Source organism: Ischnura elegans, chromosome 8 (genome assembly GCF_921293095.1).
Source record: "Ischnura elegans chromosome 8, ioIscEleg1.1, whole genome shotgun sequence".
Classification (NCBI taxonomy): domain Eukaryota; kingdom Metazoa; phylum Arthropoda; class Insecta; order Odonata; family Coenagrionidae; genus Ischnura; species Ischnura elegans.
This window is the reverse complement of record NC_060253.1, coordinates 50,956,656-50,979,326: the sequence shown is the minus strand read 5'-3', so window position 1 is coordinate 50,979,326 and position 22,671 is coordinate 50,956,656. Positions and strand designations below refer to the sequence as shown.

Here is a 22,671-nt window from a genome sequence, read left to right as displayed (position 1 = left end):
GTGGAACTTGGTTAGTACGTTCCTCCTTAGTACGTTTTCCTCCTTAGTACGACGATTTCTCTCGGTCCCGGTACTATCGGAACAAAATACAGGTAAAAGTATTTGGTTAGTACGTTTGAAAAAATTGCGCTTTCCTGGTTAGTACGCTCAATTGCTAGCCGTGACGCAACCCGCAATTCGTTCTCCAGTATCTTCTTAAGGGTCGTAAAGCTCCGAATTCATGATTTAATTTATTATTACTAGCCATTAAAATTCTTGCATTCATTCCACATATCTTTCTTCGACCGTGATTTATCCAAATGCATTTCTCAATTGTTATGAGGCGATGAATAATAAAATATGGCCATTTATCAGGAATGTCTGACTGCAGCCAATGAGAAGCCGCAATTTTCCCCACCCCGAGCTCCTCACCTTCTATTGCCTCTGCAGTGCCCACTGCGCACAAATTTCACGAGTGGGCAATTGTTGCTATTGCATGAGTTATCATGATGAAGAAATGAGTCTTATCCAATTCCCACTTTAGCTAAAGCAGTACTGCACGACGTCATTGCTACGTAGTACGTGCGTATTTGACTACTGCTGCGGGAGCAGACGATGCTCTGGATCTCCACGCGAAGCTTAGCTTAAAAATACTTGATCTCGGCACGAAAGCAGACGACATTAAACAAATTTTAAAGTAAATTTCGATTGTATAATATAAAATCTTCTTGTAATTACCTCGTAATCTAATAATCTTGCGTGTTATTATTCGATATATCGATCGCTATAGCAATCGATATGGCTTTATTCCAGAAGCGCGAATGTGTACGGCTGTTGCCGTAATTTAAGGTTAATCTAATTTTGTCCAATTTTTATGATGTTTAAAAACAACCCGTTGACATACTCAGGGTTGTTTTTATATTCTCCGAGTATGCTGTGACAAAAAAGAAATGACTTAGCTATACTTGTCCTCTTTCTATAAATAAATATGGGATAAATCACGGGAGAAAGACGCCGTTTTCATGTAATTGTCTTCGGGAAATCTATGAAACATTGTGATTTTTTATTCACAAGGTATTGTTTTTCAATGTAGCGCCCATTTTCTTTATTTTAAAGGTGAAAAGAGTTCAGGAAGGCGATCCTACGAGAACTACCGATAGTAATTGTAATTGTGACGACTTTTCCACAGATTGCAATTACCCCGACTGCTATTTTTTACTTTCCTCGTTAGCACGTTTTCCTGGTTAGTACGTTCATTTTTTGTGGTCCCTTCAGAAACGTACTAAACAGGTTCCACTGTATTTATTACCTATATATGTACATAATAATTACAGAAAGCGTGTGCTATCACATGATTTTTACTACAATTTGAGAGAAAATTATGAGATCTCTCTTAATTCAACAGTCATTTAAAATGATTAGGATAGTTAGATAGCTTTGTTCTTATTTACTGTTAGGTATGCTCTCATATGGAACAAAATGGCCACAACTAATGATTAACGTGAAAATTACAGCATATTAAAGGTATATAAGAAAAAAAATAATAAGGGTGAAACATTTATCACTGAAAATGCCATTCCATGTACATAATCGTGGCTGCATTAATGGTGTCTCGGTTTGATTTTGAAGAGGTAGTTAGGCCGTCTCGGGGGTATCTCCTTGGTATGATAAGTGGAGGTTTTACGATATAAAGAGGTTCACTACAAAGAGGTTTGCCTATAAATTTACATGTAAATCTGACGGGACCGTAGGGATGGTATGATGTATGGAGGTTAATGATGTAAAGAGGTTCACTACATAGAGGTTTTACTGTAATAGTATATCTTGTGGATACAATCCTAAAATTATAGCCCTTAATATTGAAAAGTAGCGGAGTAATGAATTTTTTCTGAATAAAAGCTTTTTTTTGGAGTTCTCACATATATGACAAGTTTCTAGAGCACCATCTTCAAATTGACCGATGTAAATCCTCAGGATTGTTAATGAAACGTTCAAAATACATTAAACATTTCACATGTCATGACTTCACCCTTAATTAATGATAAGAAATTGTTTTTCTTTATCTACTAAAACATTTGAACCGAAGACTTCATAGGAAAATCTTAAAAACAAACTCATGTGATTATATGGATAAATATACTCCAATTTAAAAACGATAACCCATTTCAGAGTTTAATGTCTAACATCAACTCCACCATTGTGTGATCTAGAACAATACCATATCAGAGTAGGTTTCAATATGCCAACACTAGTACAGTAAAACAGAGAAGAAATGTGAAGTATACTGAATCAAACAAATTAAAATGTTACTTGAACAGCCATTAAAATTGATTTCAAAATTGTGAATTGCTGCACCTAGATAGAACCCAAAAACTTGCATTCAGATTTTAAAGTGAGCACATCAAAATGCGGGGAGATGAAAACCTAGCTCATAGTTAAGCCTGTACAAGGACATGAGGCTTGAAAACCTCTTAACCCTCTTTTGGCGTGAGCCCAAATTAAACACTAAAACAACTCTTCCACAGCGACGTAGCATTTTGAGAAAAATCATTTTCAAAACTATAAAAAAAGGAAATATAGGATCACAAATTTAATCTGGTCACAAATGTCCTGCAGATATCTTGCTTTGGATATTGAGAAATTATTTCTATTGCTTGTTTCTACTCTTCATTTTGTGTTCCACTCTATCCCTCATTCACTGCCTTAGGTAATAAAGCCGTTCCCCAAAAGAATAATTAACCACTTGCACACTCTAAAATACCCTAAAATTTTTGCTCCACGTGACCCGGAAGCAAAAGGCATCAATGTAGTACATGAGGAAGATAATTCTATGAGCACGATCCCATTCTATCATATTTGTCCTCAGTCTGCCGCCAGTCGTTCCATGTAATTTCCATCTTCCAGTCTTACCAACCAATGCAAGATATAGTTTTAAAAAATACACAAATAAAACAAACTGCAATTGCCAATATGTCGTTATTGGTAGTTTTGCCTTTTTCCAGTTATATTTATTTGTAAAAACATGTATTTCTACTTCCTGGTTAATATATTACCGACCGTTACCTACAGTAGAGATACTACATGGTTAAGTTATATTACTGGTAGAGACCCAGGTCGAGCTTATTTGTTTCGATATATTTTGTACTTTTTAAACTACGTATTTACAAATTTGCCATGCGCTTACCAAAGGCTTTTCATTGGGACCTATACTTTTTCATCACATTATCCAGCTATATAAAATCAAGAGTTTACTGTACCTAGCATGCACAGCCACAAAATATTCTGAAAACTAACAACAGCCCAATCAATTTGCCATGTCAACTCCAACCATTTACGCCCAAAAAACGCAGTGCTGTTATGTAACCCTAACAATCTCAAGTAGCTGATTTATCAGCCACCAGGCCAGACCCCTGATATTTATGGTAATCAATTATGAAAAAAGTCTTATGAGTAAAAGATTAAAGCTAAAACACCCAAAAACAAACATTCCACCAAAGGAGGAGGGATTACCTCGCCCATCTTCATGGTTATGCTTCTTTGTTTCATTCCACTGAGCCTGGAAATTCTTTGGAATTGGCTTGGCATACGGCACCTGGAATTTAATATGCAGCCATTAAATTTTTCAATTGACACTCGTGATTAGCACTCAATAACATTAAAACCATAGCAAAGATACAAGAAATGAAGAACTAAGGAATTATGCCTATGCAATGATAAAAGTAACCATTCACATTTGAAAGACATGACCAACATGAAAATTTTATGATTATTTGAAAGTTCACAAAATTGATATGAATTTGCTATCAGCAGGAATGATTGTAGTAAAAGAGTATTTTCCCCATGGTACATAAGCATTATCATCTCACTTTTTTAGTCATTTCTCAAAATTAATACCAGTTGATTACTCCTGAAAAAAAGTATTTATCCTCTTTAAAAATTTTAAAATCTGTTGAGTGGATCTTATACAGTCACCAATTTTTTAATTCATTCTCCCTAGCATTAAATGCATTGAAAATTTTTCAATTACCTCATCCCCAATTTTCATCCAAATGAGCGCATTACCTAAATATAGGCTACATGAGATATACCAAATAATAATAAAAAGTTGGAAATTTCTGCAAAAGATTGCCAAAAAAGTTACAAACTTATTCTGCGTCACAAACACAGTTACTTTCGATTTTCATACAAAGAAACCATAGGCCCTTATGAGTTCTTGATCAGAATCTTGATTTTCAGATGGCTTTACAGGTTCATATCATCTCCTTTCAAAAAAGGAGCAAAATCAATACTCTAAAAGCACACCTTTTTCGTAGGTTTCTGCTGATCTTGAACATTTTCAAAGTCCAACCCAGGAATCTGTGCATCAGTCTTTGATGGAAGGTCAACCTTATCATCAGGACCCATTCCTGGAATGGTGGCTGGTTCATCTGAAAGACAGTCATTTACACAGATTTTCACATTAAAGAAGTTTAAAATCACCTATGATAAACAGTTGTGTAATTTTAAGCACCAAAAATATAATGATCTTTTGGTAAAATTTCTCGCTTATTGATTCATGAAAATCCTTATGAACTTGCTTTCTAGCCATAAAAACAGGTTGAAACACCACATACAAAGCTTACGTACATCTATTTACTGGCGTATATAGTAAAACTAGGATGAAAAGTGGAATATATAATTGAAATCATACTTACTAATATTCAAATCATTAGTGAGTGGGAGAATATGTACTCACCCACCTTTAAATTGGCCAATGATAATCAAGGGATCCAGAGTGGATGAAAAAACACTTATAAAGCTGACATATATAGAAGAACACTTACGCAATTTAATTTCTACTGTAACCAATAAATACATTCTGTAATTTTTGTTACGAACAGACTCTCCTTAATGATTTGTCTTTTTGATTTCTAAATTTAAGCACTTACAATTGAAAGAATTTAATGAAATCCGACAAACAATTTAGGAAATATTATGTTTTTAGTGTGAAAGCAATTTTTACAATGTTTGCCTTATGACCATATAACGTGAGTCCAACCTCAAAATCAAATTTTGCTTCCCGTGACTTCAGTGTTAAAACTTTGAGATAGAAAAAAGTCTGAATTTCCTGGAGATAATATCATTCTCTTAGTTTTTTTTTTGCATAGAAAAACAATGGAAACACTTTTATTCGTGAAGAATCCAACCGTGGCCCTAGTAAATTCACAGGGGTGGTCACTCCCAATATCAAAGGGCCTTAATGAGTGACCATTTCACCTCAGTTGAACCCAAACGGAGTCTCTTTGCCTGTGCTTAAAATAATTATGTACAGTCCAGTCAAAACTTGGGAGGCCCCCAGAACTCCAGACAGAAATGTGCAGAACTCCAGTGAGTGAAGGGGGGAAAAAACTCTGGTGGGGGAACTGCCAAGGGGAAGCAAAGTGCTTTAGACTAAGGCCAGTATTCTTAGTCGACCCTGTAGGGCCAACCGACCCTGGATACGTCATCATCCCCTACATAAACCGATCTCGCCCTACATATGCCACATCAAGCCCTACATATGGCCATTTTTGGTACTAAACGGGTCCTACTTAATGTATGGTACCCAAACTAGCCCTACACCCTACAAAAACATGGCGGCCAAATTTGGTCTGCTGATCACTACGATTAAAGAATCTACATGATATTGGATATTAAAGGAGACAAGCTCACAGGAACCATTTTAAAATGTACAGAAACACAGCGTAAAGGTAATAATAATACCGCATTATACCCATCAAATGAAATAAATAATAAAATTGGCTGAAGTATTACAGGTACAATACAGTGGTATACATCACCTTGTTTCTGCGGATGTATATTAATATTTTTCACATTAGGGTGGTTTCCTATTATTTTTTTATTGCCTCAATCGAAAGATTATTACTCCTGGAGTACCTATTTCACGCTTTTAGATTTTTAAATGACGATATCTATTTTACGCGATTAAATGAAAAGTGAAAATTTTCAAGCGCGCGAAAATGCGACGCGTAAGTATGAATGCCGGGAAATCTCTCCGTGAGACGTATTTCTGGTTCCCGCTGCCGCCCTGTGAGGTGACCTTGAGGCGAAGCTTAGCGCTGATACGACGCAGGCTGCTTGCGGGTAGCTGAGTACCCTGCTGGCTGGTAGCGCTTGGCTTAAATAAGGATTATTAATACCTTATCAAACGAGGAAAACTTTCCAACCTTAGCCAGTTTTAATAAGTGATTATTAAGACATGTTTCCCTGAGCTCTGCGCCTCATGCATGCATTGGTAACCTCAGACGATGTATAACTCCTATCTTCTCCTATAGAAACTAGGTCCCTGTGACGTCACGTGGAGTGGCATCGCATGGGCGCCAATCTGGCCCTTTTCAAATGAGGATAAAAATGGACCATTGCCATTCGTCTAAACTGGTATTTCTAAAACGAAATAATTTGTATATTATGAATACAGTAATGGTGGGTAATGAATCGCAATCAATGCGTTTCGTTTTCTTTGATGAAGGAAACAACCCTTTTGGCACTTGGTATGCTTTTGAGAAACCAATATCATTTACTTAAAACCATAGAAAACGTATTTTCATGCCACTATTTGCCACATAGTAAAATTAACTACGAAAAGTAAATGACAAACCTTGATGATGCAGTATAAGTTCCCACATCCATGATCATATTTGCCCTGTAATTATCACTATCTTGTACAGATAGCTTTTGAAGGATTTAAAGACAATATGATTCTACTGTTGGCTCAAAATGAGAGTATTTGTGGCGATGATTAATGTACTGACACGACCTGGTGGACGACACCGAATGTTTATTTACCTTGAGCCATTGCCCTGACAATGTACCCAAAAATTATCGGACTTCTTTTCTTAGTTTCATGGTTAGTTCCCATTACGCAACCAGAGTGGAAAATTGGCACTGCGCCATCATCTACGTCATACCCTACATCATTTTAGAGAACCTGATGACAGAATCACCCCCCCACCACATATGTAGGGTCGACTGAGAAACGCATGTAGGGGTCTCTTGTTACTAAGGGACCCATATGCAGGGTCAACAGAGAATACAGCCCTAAGCCAAGCATAGCCCTCAAATGGAATCAAGACAGAAACAAAAATGGGAATTTTAACGTACAACCCTGAGAGACGGTTCTTCTTCAGCATGCCCAAAATTGGCTTTCGTGCAAGGGCCACCAAATTTTGAATGGACTGCACTCAATAAATTCATATGCATACCGATATCAGCATCATCAAATCCAGCCAATCCTGCCGGCAGTGTATTCAGGTTATATTTATCTCTCATTTGGTCACCAGGGCGGTTTCTGGTCCAAAATTTACTTGTGTGATCATTGGAGCCTGAGCAAAGAATGTGACCGAGGGGATGCCATGCCAGGGCCCACACAATACTGTCATGAGCAGCATCAATGCCTCCAACCTCTTTATCAGCTCTGAAAAAAAAACATTCACAGGTCATAAGTGGAAATATTTAGGTTGATGAATTGCCATAGCCAACTCACTAAAGGAAACAGCAAGTTTACAGTTATTTCAAAGAGTAGAAAACTGTTAAAAAAAGAATTGCCCATTTCTTCACTAGTAGATAATGCATCGGGTGATTATTGCCAGCTGCAATGTGTATATTGACCAAGAAATTGAAATCTCAAAGGTATTTCCCATATTAAAGGAGGGCAGAGACAGAAGTCTCAGACAAGCTTAAATGAGAATGATTTACTTTTTGCTTGAAGCTAAAGGTGAATGATTAATGCGTTTATAACATTTAACTTTTAGCAACATAAATCACTTTGGGAAGGTACCATTTACATGCATCCACAGCCCTTAATGCATACCCAACCCATTAAATTAAAATAAATCAATGCGTTATTAATTTCTATTTAAAATCAATAAAAATGAATATGTACATATATAATCCTTTTCCAGTATTTCAAATTGTTAATTAATTAAAAACTGCATTTAAAAAAGTTTTTCTATAATACATATAGATCCGTTGTACTTTCATGAGCCTCCTAAAAAGATGAGTGGATTAAGTGTTAAGTTAACGAATTGAACCACACCGGGTTAAAATAGTAATATGATTATTACAATAGGTTGATTTAGTATTCTTTTGTCTTGTATTTAATCTTTGCCACTAAAATACATAGCATCAAATTCTGCAAGACTTTCATAACACTTCCAATCAAAACGAAGTCGTGCTTTAAAGGTAAATTGCTTGGTAATACCAATTTAGAAGGTCTTTTCTCCTTACCCGACATGCCAGAAAAGGATAGCCCCATCTGATCCACCACTACAGAATAAACCTTCATGATATGGATGCCACGCCACACTGCTCGCCTCCTTCTTGTGGCCTCGGAATGTTTGAACTTCAGTGCTGAGGTTTCTTAAGTCAAAAAGTTTGAGCAAATGATCACGGGAAGCAGTCACAAGCCAGTTGCCATTGCTGTTCCATTTCACATCCATCACAGTGCTTTTGTGAGCATGCCTGAAAACAGTTCCAAAATAAATCATTAGTACATCAAAGATCAGTACCTTTGCAATGGATTGAGCTGATTAGTACGGTCAAATTTTTAACTGATTTGTGAATGAAAAACTTTGCTGTTTCTACAACCAGTTTTCCAGTTTTTCATTCACAAATCAGTAAGATGGATTTCTACAACGTGAAGGCCTCTACTATTCAGTGCATCAAATTTTTAACACTGCTCTTCAACAACACCAGGAAAACCACCATTATTGTAAGAAATGCAAGCATCTCAAGGTTAATAATTCCAGATGATTGAGGTGGATTTTTCTCACACTGATAGTTTTATGATGCATCAATATGCAGGAAGTTCTAATTACTTCCTAGTAAATGCGTTTAGTAATGTCTAGTCAGGCTAACAACCAGATAGTGGCTTCTGATGCAGTTAATGGATGACTTAAACATTGACAAAGCAGCAATAAAGCCTTTTAACAACAAGAAAATCATAATAAATTTCACCAGTCTGAACGCAATCCCAGTGACTGCTTAAGAACACGAAATTTGACCTTCGAAATGTTTTCCTTAAGGGAGATCTCATAGTAACCATTCAAGAGAGAAATCAAGATTCTTTTTCCAACAAGCCACTAGATGAAAGCAGTCCCAACACTACAGACTCGACCAGTTTTTCATTTTTTAATTGCTTCAAGGAGTACCAAAATATACCTTAAAATAGGATCCTCAAGGTAGAAAGACATGAATATTTATGAGACAGATTAAAATATGGATGAGAGGAATAAAATGCACATGCAGCATTAGATAGCTTCAAGTTGAGAATAAAGATAAGCTCCTGGAGGTATAAAAAGGATTTGATGCTATCAATAACAGACACTTTGTTACTTCCACAATATATTTAAAAATATTTTTCGACCGGTTTCCGCTGTAACACCATTATCAAATACAAAAAATATTAAAAAATAAGGTAAGGACAGGTTTATGCATACAGCACACTCCCGATAATCCGGGCTAAAGTCGGGGAGAGACGGCACGAGTAATTGGAAAATACGGATACCCAAACTTTCAAACTTAAATGTCTTGCAATGTTCATAATTTGCCTCAAACAAACAATTTATTATTATTTATGCAGTTATTCTGTCATTTTAGAGTGCTTCCCGGACTCAGTGAGAGCTTTCTTTGCCAGTTCACGATACTTTTAGCAGTGATAACATGGTTGCACTCGTATTATTAATCTTCCATGTAAGACCTGGTTACGAAAACCACACATCGGTGGCTGTGTGATCACAGCGACAGAAAAGTGGTTTGCACGAATGCTTCAAAACCACTGCTCGACATCGGAAACTACACTATCACGCACCACGCTACGTAGTCGCATCTCGCACAAGTTGCCCGGGTTGCAACTGCTGCGGGACATGTATCAGTGATCACGGAGTGCGGTCGCGCACTGCGAGGCTTGGAAAACAGGAACACGGTGCTCCCGTGAATGCAGCTAGCACGTGATCGCTTCTGTTTTACGAAGGGGATTCTAATGGAAGTAATGAGCCCGGTGTATCCTAGCATTAATGAATAAATTCCGATGATTTTGCACTCGATTTTATTTTTTTGTAAAAAGATCACGGAAAAAATTGAGCAAGAGTGAAAATCATGCACGGATAATCTGCAACAAGGATAAACAGCAGCTGGATGAAGGGAGCCTGCTGTACTATGATTTTTAATGGTGGTTCAGAGCTGGGATTGGTAATTCCTGGAGACGAAGGGGGGAAAACAAAGTTTGTCATTCAGGTTGTGGGGGTGGGGGATTTTGGAGGGCGATGAGTAACAAGGGGGATGAGTTGGGAAAGATTATGTCGATAACAACCTTGTCACCAACAAGGTTGTTATTGTTATGCACCATACACACCACTTGATAATGGTGTAACAGCCGTAACCGGTCAAAAATTAAAAAATATATATATATTTCGGAAGTAACAAAGTGTGTTATTGATAACATGGAGCCCTTCCACCAAGTACAAGCTTCGATTTAAGGATTTGATGCTTTACCAGTGAACTAATGAGATGAATTTTTCTCTGGATTATGGCAGAGTTCGGCTCTCTGTTTCTGCCGACATTTTGATGGAATACTTTTCCATCTGGAAATCCATCTTTTCCAGGCTGGTTGATGCCAAGTGTTAAGGTGACAGGCTTATACACTATCATGGGTGGTGGTGGTGTGATTATAGGAGTCAGGTGTTATCATTTTTAAATGGGATTCTCTCAGGTTTAGCCCTACATCTTTGTTGCTAACAGGATATATATCTGTGGCATCCTTAGTGATTCTATCCCAGAATTCATTAAAATGGCAAAACATTGTTCTTTGATCCCGTCTTACAGAATGCTGAGGTCAATGGAATGCACCAAAACTGCCAACTTCATTGATTGGGATAGCCAGATGTGACACTGTTCCTTTACTCTCGTCTCAATGGTCTGGATCATATCTCCAATACACATACACCTCTCCATTTTCACTTACAATCTGGTGTCCCAATTGTGGCCAGATGTTGAATACGGTTGGTGAGCCAATGGCACTGACTATCAGTCTATCTACATCTACATAATACCCTGCAAGCTGCCTAAAAGGCATGTGGTAGAGGGTGTTAGGACACCAGCCGTTTACAGATAAAAAAATGAAGCGCTCTAACGAAGTTGGGACTAGCATTTACTAAAGTCCTTTATGGATTGGGGGAAAAACGAATTCCCATATCTATCCATTAGGCCAAACATCTCTCTTAATATAGAGTGAATCTTCTATTGGACCTGGAAATATAGAGTGGCTTTAATTTTATGTTCTCTGTGTCACTCTTAAAGATATCCATTCTCAATTGTTCAAGCAATCTAAGCCTAGTCTCCAGCGGCTCCCAGCCTAATTCACTTAACATCTGGGTAACGCTGTCTGTACACTGGTAGCAGTTTTTGACGAAACGCGCAGTCTTCCTTTGTGTTTTATTCAATTCGCGGATTAAGTCTTTCTGCACTAGATCCCATGCGCTCGCTGCATATTCAAGGTGTGGGAAGCGAGAAAGTAGTTGCCTGAAGCTTTCGTGGGTTGGAGAGATGTGGGCTTGGAGGAAAATGGCATCTTTTGAGATTATATACATGATTGGTTGTTTTGATTGTCGATGACGAGTGCAAAATAGCCCTTTCTTTAACTTTCTCATCCGAAAATCTTCCCACAATATGCTTGACGAATCCTAACTTCAAGTCTATGCCGCAAATATTCCTTATATGTGTTACCCACGTGAGGTTCAAGGTTATTGTAACTCCTAGGTACTTCACTTCATCTGTTGCCTTTATGTTAATACCATCCACTGCATAAACATGGTTATAGTTGGACAAATTCTGCAAGAAATGAACCGTCATGCATTTGCTCAGATTAAGTTCGAGTCCCCACTCTTGGCTCCACAAATGGATGTTGTCTATCGTGGCATGCCCTCTATGAATTCTTGAAAGCCCAAACATCCTTGATGGGGCTGGCACCCGATGCCTTTGGTTTATTGAGAATTCAGAATCTCTAAAGTAGCTTGATCATCTTTCTTGTAATAGCATAATATTGTCTCTCCATTCAGGGAGCGGTAAGTCATGTCTGCCAGAATGTCCATAATCCTCCGCTGGTACTCCATGATATCCATAATTACTGCAGCATTGCCCTCATTGTCTAGAAGGATCGTGATTTTTGAGTTCCTTCTAAGAGCATATGACAGGCAGCTTGATCACAACTGGTGAAGTTTGATCTCAGTGGAAAAGCTTCTTTGAATGTATCCCTTTAAGGACTATAGCATAGGAGAGGATATTGGGTAGGGACTAAAGAGAAAAAACTACCGTTAAAAGAAAATGATAATTTAAAAAATTATTAACTTTAGTAAATACAAGCAGTATAGCCAAAAATCATGTCATTGTTCATAATCTTTTCATACGTGGGTTAAATAACTTGTCTAATTCCTTATGCTATGGATTTAGATAATGACTTTGCAAATAAGGTTGTTCACAGAAATACAAATATTATACCTTTTTCTTTATTTCAATTGGTATATCTAGCAAGCAATATGTACATGCCCCAAGATATTCAGCAACATCATGATAAGAAGGAATATTTATGAGAAAATTCCAAGCCTCATGCCAGCAAGGCAGTGAATTTTAGGCTCACAGGGCCACGGATTTGACGACTTTGATTCACAGGATCCTTTATGTTCAAGCCCAATTCGTAGAGCAAGAATTCCACTAGATGAAAAAACTTTCATCTTCACATGGATTAAAACCTGGGTCTCCCATATATGCACCAGGTTTTTCACCACTAAAAACAGGTATCCCACAAGGAAGCGTCATTAACCTCCTTTTGTTTATTATGTATATACCTAATTGACTTCAGCTCCCATATTAGCCGTAATATATGTGTATAATATATGCTTACAAGGCTGCCATCTATACTCAACAAAATTATTAATCACACTGACTAAGAAATTCTATCATCAGATTGAAACAATGCTCATTCATGGAGCCAAGAAAGGTGACTAAGACACCCCCTGCCACACGCCTATTGAGGTGCCTTGATCTAAATCTAAAGACCTTGATATAACACTAAATATTTACATCTAAATTTACATTTTTTGATGTAGATCTTTTGTGACCGTAAGAAAATTTTCTCTAACTGATGGTACTGGTCCAAATTAAATTTGTCCCTGCATGTGAGCACCTGTCAGCTAGAGAGAAATGAAAGAGGTCCCATAAAAAATGTCGCTATTTTTCCCCAGCTCTTCGTTTCTGTTTCCAACAATGAATGAGTCTGCCTGAAAATGAATTCCCAATGCTTCTCTTTTTTGTTGGTTTAGGTCATCACTTTACATGCTAATACCAGTTGCTCTAGGGAACCATTAGCAACAAACCATGGCATGTGTCCCATTAACCTCTGCCTCAGCTAATTACTATTGAACTGCCCGATAAAATTACTATTGAACTAATAACCTAAAAGCAAGGAATTAGGATGAACCAAATTCAGTTCCACTCTAAATTATACTGGAGAGCAGAATACTGTCCTTTGGTCTGAAGTGTCCATAAATGGTGGTTTCATCGTACAATTATGGAATTTCTGACGTTGATGCCATATTTTATTGTTAGTCCTTACACAGGTATAGGGGATCTAAGAGGTACTTGATATCCCAACATATACTGGAAATCGTCATAAAATTACTTCCGTTCCTGTCAATCTTGAGTTAAATAGTACCATCACGCAGCCATGATGACAGCAAGGGCATCCTGAAGACACCTTGTTCTAAAACCATCTTGATGACAAAAGCTTATCAGTTAGTCATGGAAAACCTCAGACAACATTAACCCACATTACAATATCACTTTCCTGAGTAAGCCAGCAATGAGATGTACAACAAAAGCAACCAATCAGACCACTTGGTCTATACTCTTGGTGTATCATGTCTTCAACTCCATGCAAATGACAAGAGCCAATTTTTGTAAGCATTCAAATGAAGTGCATGACAGAACTTGTATGGATTCGCATAAGCGCTGAACAGAAAAATAAAAAGTGCACATAACATTTCCCTTCTCATAATACAGCTAGCAACAAAGACCAGTGTCATTTTAAGACTGCACCACTAGCTCTATCACTAGTGATATGAAGCATTTCTCACCTAAAATTTAATAATCACATGCCACTTTAATCTTTAACATTGCTATACTTTCCAGTTTTGATAAATCGAGAATAGGAATTACTGTACAGCAAAGTAAGAACGTATTTTTTTTAATTATGTACAGGAACAAGGGATAAATTTTCGTAAAAATAACAAAACTGCTTCTCAGATTCCATGAAAATTCCTCTCAGCCTATCTTAACACCACGATAATATGTTTATTTCAAAGAAGTTTGAACTAAAAACAATTAACCGAAGCTAAATTCCGAAGAAATAACCTGCTGAAATCATTTCGGACAATGTAAACCACATGAAAAAAAATAGCCATCTGAGTAAAACCCTCTGGCATGTAACTTCATGGTCCCTTGAAAATTGGAAAAAAAAAGAAATTAGTGCAGTTACGAAGGTGATCTTGGAGTGTCCTCAGTTCATTGAGTCTGTAAAAAACTGTACATATTAACCTATTTTCACCATTCAGTTTGTCTAATACATACTTTACTATGCACCTGAACATTTTCTAAATAGACCCCTTCATCATTAGGAAGAAACATCTACTTTGTCTCATGTTTTTTCACATGAATTGTCTTGGGTAAGCTCATTCTTGTTGCATTCAAAACCCACACCAACCCACGAACGGACATTTAACTCACAATGTAGCAAGTGACTGCCCAGTTTTAGGATCCCAAAGCTTCACTGGCTGCTGGTTGTCCTTGCTTCCTGAGATGAGAAGACCTTTCTGTGGATGCCAATGGACACACTTCACATCTGCACCATGTCCTATAGGAAGATGAGGTTGAGGCCCATAGGATAAGACAGCGAAACATCACTCAAAATAATTTTTACATGCAACATATTTTCAAAGTTGGATGCACCAAGCAAAATAACACATCTTCTTAGAATCAACACACGTACTTCCCATACAATCCACAATCAATAAAAAAATTTCTCTCTTCAACAATGTACAAATGATGACACTAGAGAAGCTTCTGCCTGGTCATTTAAGATAGGTAAAATTTTTAGTTACTGAACGAGATGTAAAATCAAGGATAATGGAAATAGCAGCAGAAAACTTTCAACCTTCAAATACACATTATCATAGAAAGCTGATTTAAATTTCATATAAGCACTTTTTTTTCAATGCACTGCTGAAATCTACATTACACCAATCAAAAATTTAAGACAATATCAACATTCCCCACACATACACCAAACTGACGACTTAAATCCTTTTTCTTCATCAAATGATAAAATACATTCATCCACAAAAAATAGATCGGTATCACCCCATCAAAAACATTTTATTACATAGGATAATGAAACATTGATATCTTCAAAATAAATACCAAAAAACTCTTTTTCTATGGCTTTGCTCAATGGAATTTTATTTTCTCAACAATAAAGCCATGATATAACCTCTGACAAGAAAGATAGCCATCACTCGAAGATGGCTCCAATATTAACCAGATAAAAGGGTGAGGGACTGACTTACCTCGTAAAATTCTCTCTTCATGACACCGCAAGAAGTCCCATATCCTGATTGTGCCATCATCAGAGCATGTAGCAAATTTTTGATCCGTAGGGCTGAAGCTAGGATAGGTAGAAGATTTTCTAATGTCAGAACGCTGAAAGCCTGATAAACCAGTTAGGCAACAACAACACCATCAAACGCATACTAAAAGAGCTTCAAAATTTCAACAGCCCACACATCAATGTATCTGCAGATACTGTACAAATTACACTAAACGTATGTACATGCTTTGAGATCGTGGACTTCTTTGGTTAAGGAAATTTCTGACCTAATGTCATCAGAATTACCATCATGCCCAAGAGCAAATTACGGATAATAATGGGACTGAAATCGACCCATGACATTTTGCATGTACCTAACTAATAAACCTATCATGAATATGTAAGATGCCCAATCTTTTTCAACGCACTTGGAACCCCATTCCCCGATTTCTTGCAAGAGAGAGTTTCACTACCTCAGAATGCCATTCACGATGCGAACTGTGCTGTGAAGGAGAGGGTGCAGGGTGCATTACGAGAAATCTAGCAAAACAGCCCACTGCTTGTATTCATTAAAATTATCCTTTATTCGTAATTAAATGGTGCATTTTTTTCAAAATTATCACACTGTTTGAGGTAAATGATTTTATTGTAATTGAAAAATAAGTTACACATGGCAGATACAGTGTACACACCACGAAAAAAATAACTATAATGTCAATTCTGAAATTCAATTTTCCCACCAAGTAATCCACAAAATGGTGAGCCAATGTGCTCATCCGACAATACAAAAAAGATGCCAGGTACATCCAATTTAATTTGGATACCAATGAGAAAGCACAAATGAAAGATCATGTCACTATCATTACAAGTTAATCAAGGAGGGTAAAATTCTTTATTTACATTAGGAATTATGCATTGGGTTCACTGTAGGATCTTTAATGGATATTCATTGGTTGAAGGTTTAATGGAGCGCATGGTCAGCTTTATTGAAATATTCTAAAGATCAATGGATACTCCTAGAACAGGGCAATAAGGTAAGAAAACATAAAATTTTATTTATTAAGAATAAAAATAGGCATTTATCATAACATAAATTAGGCTAAGGTAGGTTGGATATGTAGTGATGATTGAATTTTATTTATTAACATGTCACCACAGGGTATAAAAGAATGTAGGTCTTTTTATTTTTGACACAAATACTAACAAAATAAATTTATATTTGAAATTCTCATCTCTTCTTAAGTTATATCACTTGAGTTACATGTGATTAAGGTACAAAAACCTTATTCTGTTCTGTAGAAACTCTAAAATTTCAGGAAGGGTATCTTTATTTACACAATAGGAATGTATGAATTGACATAAATGTGCAAAGATGTATCAAATGAAAGGCTACACTGTATTGAAGGTGTGGGATAGGATTGCTAAATTCTTGATGCTGATAAAATTTAGGACTAATGTCCAAGTCACAGAGTGTACCATTGACGGACAGAAAATTCAACTGCGATTCTGGAAATATTTACCCAAGGATATGTTCTAGGAGTTCAAATTGTCTCTGAAATGATTACGAAGTACGATTCACCATCTGCAGTAGCAACAAATTTTCATGAATTAGGATACACCCATGTCTCGTATAGCGCAATTTCGATTAGCGCAATTTCGATATAGCGCAAATTCGTTCCTCGGGGAAACATTGCAACGCAGTGTAGCCTAATCAAAACTTTTAAACGCTCTCGTGATAAAACGTGAACTTGCGCTAAGTACACACGTAATTTCTATCAACTTACGCATATTAATATTATTTCTTGCCTCAAATCTTCTTTTTTATTTATATATTAATCGAAATTCATTGCTGTGCAATTGCCAAAAGTATTACTCGTCATTGGGTCCAGATAGCCGGCCTACCGAAGATTTATCTCGTCTCCTTAACAGAATGATAATAAATAATTTACATCGTTAATTAAGCGTGGGGCTAGTGGAAATGAGTTTTTTTTTCAGCAATACGGTTGGAGACGTATTTTTGCCGTCGTAGGTTACCGGGCGATTGACTTCCAGGTAGAGGGTCTACGCTAAAGCCTTCAAGGTCATCGGTATTCATGGGGGAGAAATGGAGCGGTGGCCGAGTTGCGCATGAATAGCATCAACACATAAAAGGGTCCGCTATAGAGTCTCAAACACAATGGCTTCGTTCCCTCCCCGCAGTCATAGGACTTCTGCGTCTCAGGAATACAGTTCAGCAGAAGAAGGTGATTTAGATAGAGCCATACAGAGTTAAAACCAAGAGAATATGGCAAAAAATAGGAATGCGTGTAGAAAAATCAAGAATTTATCAAGAAAAACCATAAACCTAGAAGAGGACTTGAGAGAGGTCAATTGCTTAGAAAATGGAGAGCGTCAAAGCGATATTGCGTGGAAGTTTAAACTCACGATGCCTTATTCTGAATAAAGACGAAGCTAAAATATCAGTGACCTCAGCCGCACCAACTTCAACCAAGCGGTCTACACATACGGAAAGTTCATGGTGAATCAGTAAAAAAAGACGAGAGTGGTAATCGCTCCGAGACATTTAGTGCAAGCGGTTGGTTCCAGAATTTAAACGACAAGCAGGTATTTTCAGTGCGGCGATATCAGGTGAATCTGCAAGTGTTGATAGCGCAGCCACCACAACATTTTCTGATGAACTCCAAGCTGTTATTGAAAGTGGCTCCTTTCCCCCTCAACTAGATTTAGTGTTGACGAGACGATATTCTTTTGGAAAAGAATGCATTCTCGTTCATTCATTTTCAGGGAAGGAAAACCTGGGTCAGGTTTCAAGGCATTTAAAGACTGTTTCACGTAGCTGCTAATGACTCGGAGGACTTCAAATTAAAATGATTTATCATTCATAAACTCCGCTAGCTATGAAATGGCATTCAAAGTAGCATTTTCCTGTCATTTCGATGAGCGACAAAAGGGCCTGGGTGACGCAATAGTTGTTTTTAGACTAGTTAGAAAAATCGTCAACTGCCGGCAACGCATTACGATCCTCTGAGATAGCAGATGTTAGCCCACCCGCACGACAGGATGGAATTTCGAAAGCACGTAAGAATTTTTTTAAATGTGAATAAAAGTCTTTGAATGCGTGAATACTATCTTTAAAGCTGTTTTAAACTATAAATATTTATAGAAATAATGTTTTCTAAGGCTTTTTACGGGAATATAGATGTTTTAGAGGAAATTCAATACCAAAGACCTATGCTACCAGGAACGCATCCCTATCTTCCCTATGTTAAAATGCTCTCGTATAACGCAAATTCGTATAGCGCAAAGACCCCAAGGAACGCATCCCTTGCGCTATACGAGACATGGGTGTAATGCATTCTTTCAGTTCAGAAAGTTCATCTCCATAATTGTAAAAGATACAAACTGGCACGATTTCTCATTGTCTATAAAAATCAGAGATGGGTGGAGTCTCAAAAAAAAGCAAATGGGCTCAGTTACAGTTGATTATTAACCCTTTGAGTGCGGATGGCATAGCATTGATGCCCAGCGTAGGTCCTGCCAACGGGCGGGTGGCATTACATTGATGCCACGCCGGCCTATGTCCTTCAATCGCTCCCTACGCTCCTCCGCTCTGTTCTGTCTACTCTCAAGATGGTTACCCGCACACGCAATGGATTAAGCCACCTGGATGTGCCTTCCGTTTTTGAAAAAAAGTTCATATCTGTTGAGTAATTTTTAAAAACATTTATGGAGTACTTTATAATTTGTAAGATTTTTCGGCATCACAAAAAATTTTAATGTGATATTTTCTTAACAATTCTGAATATTTGTACTAAATATAGCCACATTTGAAGGTTATTATTCTCTTTTTAGTCCTACTAAAATTTTTGTAAACAATATTTAGACAATCTTCCATCTCATCGACGAAAAATATTTTCGTATTTCAAAATACGGTCACTTTATACACGCTAAACACAGTTGAATAATCTGTTGCTGTTTTTATTATTGTTCAAACTTAATATTTACATAATGCCGTCATAACTCATAAAATTCTTCCATAATATATTTGCAACTCATTTTCTGAACCACTGAAACTCTAAGGAAAAACAGAAGATATAATCCTCCTCACGTCCTAAGAACGACTAAAAAGTGGCGAACCAGTATACCTCTGATGGTGTACGATGTGCAGAAGTTCCAGGGCTGTGTTTGAACCCTTTCAGAATTATTAGTTAATTTTTGCAGCATTAACGCAAAATAAAATGTCAAAAATATAAAATAACTTTCAAATGTTTCCATGCAAATCTAAGTTAATAGTAAATTTAAAAATTTAGAAAAGTAAAAATTAAAATTCGAAAACTTTTATTTACCCAAAATATGATGCAGGGATAGTGGATGACATCTGAAAAAATATTTATCTTATTTATAATTCAATTCCGCCATCATTTCAAAATTATTTCATGCTTCTTAGTTGCTACGTAAAAATATGTTGTCCGTCGTTCCTTATGTTTGTGTAACGGGTTGCATAAATATCCGGAGCATATATCACATGGGTGCGGATGGCATCACTGTGATGCCATGCACAAATTGTTTAATAAATACTCAAATGAATATAAAAATCCTTTTTTTATTGAAATTGTGTTCATATTTTCGAAAAACAAAGTGAATGCAGTGAAAAAAATTTCTCCGCCAATGTGAAACAACTCTGAGAAAATGCTACGCAATGAAAGGGTTAAACTATGCTATCAGTTACAGGTAGTTATTATCGTTTCAGTTACAAACTTTGTTGACAGTTACAAATCTAAAAGAAACTAGTTACAGTTTCTTTTTGTAGAACCGTACAAAAACTACCCATGAGATTCATGGAAGATAATCTATTACATGTTTCCTTAAAATTGAAGTTAAAATATTGATTTCTGTTGTTAATAACACAGAGTAATACGAGTAGGACAACTTCAGTTTGAACCAAGTTCTTGGCATGCACCAGTCAGTGCAGTCATAATGGGGAAGCAATGACTACTTCCAGAAAGCAATGAATAGATAAAAAGTAAAAAATACCTGAAACACGAGAGCTATTTTTTATTTTTTACACTGTAGCAGTTCGCATGCAGTCCGTAACGAGTGTGAGCGCCGCCTCCCGGCATTCCTTGCGAACAACCACAAGTCAGCTGCAGCTCTGTATCTAACCTTTACGCTTTACTGTGGATATTTAAAATGTTTAAGATTATTGAATCCCCCACTACGTGTGAGATTCGGTCGGTGATACGATTTTTGACTTCAAGAAACATGTCAGCTGCAGAGATTCACCCTCAGCTTTGTGAAGTATATGCTGCTAATGCAATGAGCGAAGGTAAAGTGCGGAAATGGTTCGGAGAATACAAAGATGGCCGAGAAAATGTTCACTCAGGACAGCCATCTTTGATCACAAACGTTATCACGCTGCAAAATCAAGGCAACGGTGTTCTAGGACAGGCATGGTGTTTTGCTAATGGACTTTATGACACGAGAAATGATGATCAACTCAGAAGCCTACTGTGCAACCGTGGTCAGGCTCCGAGGCGCCATTCAGAGTAAAAGACAAGGGATTTCACGTGAACTCCTAGTTGTCAGGGCAGGCAGCAAGCATCTTTGAAAGTGGTTTCAAAACTTAGTTTTAAGGTATGATAAGTGCCTAAACAAACAAGGTAACTATATGGAAATGTAAAGGAAAGTATGAAAGTTCTAAAAATAAAAGAATTTTGAAAAAATAATTTTGGTTTATTTTATACAAAAAAACGGCCCTTACTTATAAAACAACCCTCGTATAATCCTTACTGATAACCGAGTCACTCAGTTACGACCCATCTCTGGTAAATACGCTTAGTTCCTAGTCTGTTTTATATTTATGGCTGGACCATAGTGGGGGAGGGGGCTAGGCTCGACCTGGGAGAATTTTTGTCCGACCTGCAGGGCTATTCTACTAAATGGGGCCATACGTATGGCCGGCCGTAAGTTTCTTGTGGCCTGACCCGAAATTACGGCCTATACCGATTCCACTCTCGAGGGGCCATATCGTATGGCCCGGCCAAAAGTCTTAACGCCCTTTCTGCAGGCGAGTATGAAAATTATAATTGGTACTATAAGTTGGGTTCATTTTATTTTAACACTAGTCATTTTTTGAGAAGGAAGTTTGTTCCAACGTGTATACAAAATTAATCTATGTTCCTTAACTGAAATGGACTCTTATTAAAGGATAAATTTGGATTTTCTTTCAACTCTGATCTGGCGGCAGACGCTGGAGATCTTTAAAAAAAGTGAAGAACGCAAATCACGGACGTGAAGAACGCAAATCACGGACGTAAAGAAGCAGAAGAAATTTGTACCCTACAGTATTATAATATTCGTGAATTGTACATGTAGTGGATAGAGTTAGAACATGACATCCTATCGTAGTTCCAACCCCCTTTCTCTCCTTCCAATGGTGTAACTATTGTCTCATGGCTGCAATAATTTGCCCTCAAAAGCCGTAGAAATCCAGCCAATGCACGAAATCTAAAGATGAAATTGAAACTTTAAGTTTCATTAATTTTATTATCAGAGGCTTATATTTAGGCAGTTGTATAAGATTAAAATATCAATATGAGACTATCATTCTTTCCTTGATTTATGGACGAAATTTGTCCTTCAAGCATCGACTTACTGAAGATTGCCTTACTGCCAAAAAAATGTGTTGCCCTATGTTTCTTAGATATACTCCCTCATGAACCGTAATGCTACGAGAATCTTAAAATATAAAACATTTAATAGCAGATATTTCAAGCTACCTACAGCTTTTCGAAACAAGTAAGAAATCTGCTAGCAAATAAAAGCCCGTTCCTCTGTTCACCTTAACAGATCATCCATTTAAAAAGTATTTCTAACTGTTTAACTACAAGCGAACTTTTTATAGTTCATCCACTATATCTATTTACGAATTAAGTAACAACTTCTTTTGATGCGCGGAAATATTTAATGAAAATATCCATCATCGTATGTGAACGGATTACACGTATCCCGTATACTCC

General features: G+C 37.1%; 1 protein-coding gene across 1 annotated transcript in view; it reads right to left on the bottom strand.

The window, feature by feature from the left end:
- The window catches only part of LOC124164553 (pre-mRNA 3' end processing protein WDR33), a 33,265-nt gene that overhangs the window by 3,529 nt on the left and 7,065 nt on the right, over positions 1-22,671 (bottom strand). Inside the window, exons 4-9 of the mRNA XM_046541924.1 lie at positions 15,633-15,730; positions 14,794-14,920; positions 8,245-8,478; positions 7,221-7,432; positions 4,282-4,406; positions 3,490-3,571 (exon numbers count right to left, since the gene is read on the bottom strand). Of these exons, the coding sequence (XP_046397880.1) occupies positions 3,490-3,571; positions 4,282-4,406; positions 7,221-7,432; positions 8,245-8,478; positions 14,794-14,920; positions 15,633-15,730 (878 nt within the window). The remainder of the gene's footprint in view (positions 1-3,489; positions 3,572-4,281; positions 4,407-7,220; positions 7,433-8,244; positions 8,479-14,793; positions 14,921-15,632; positions 15,731-22,671) is intronic.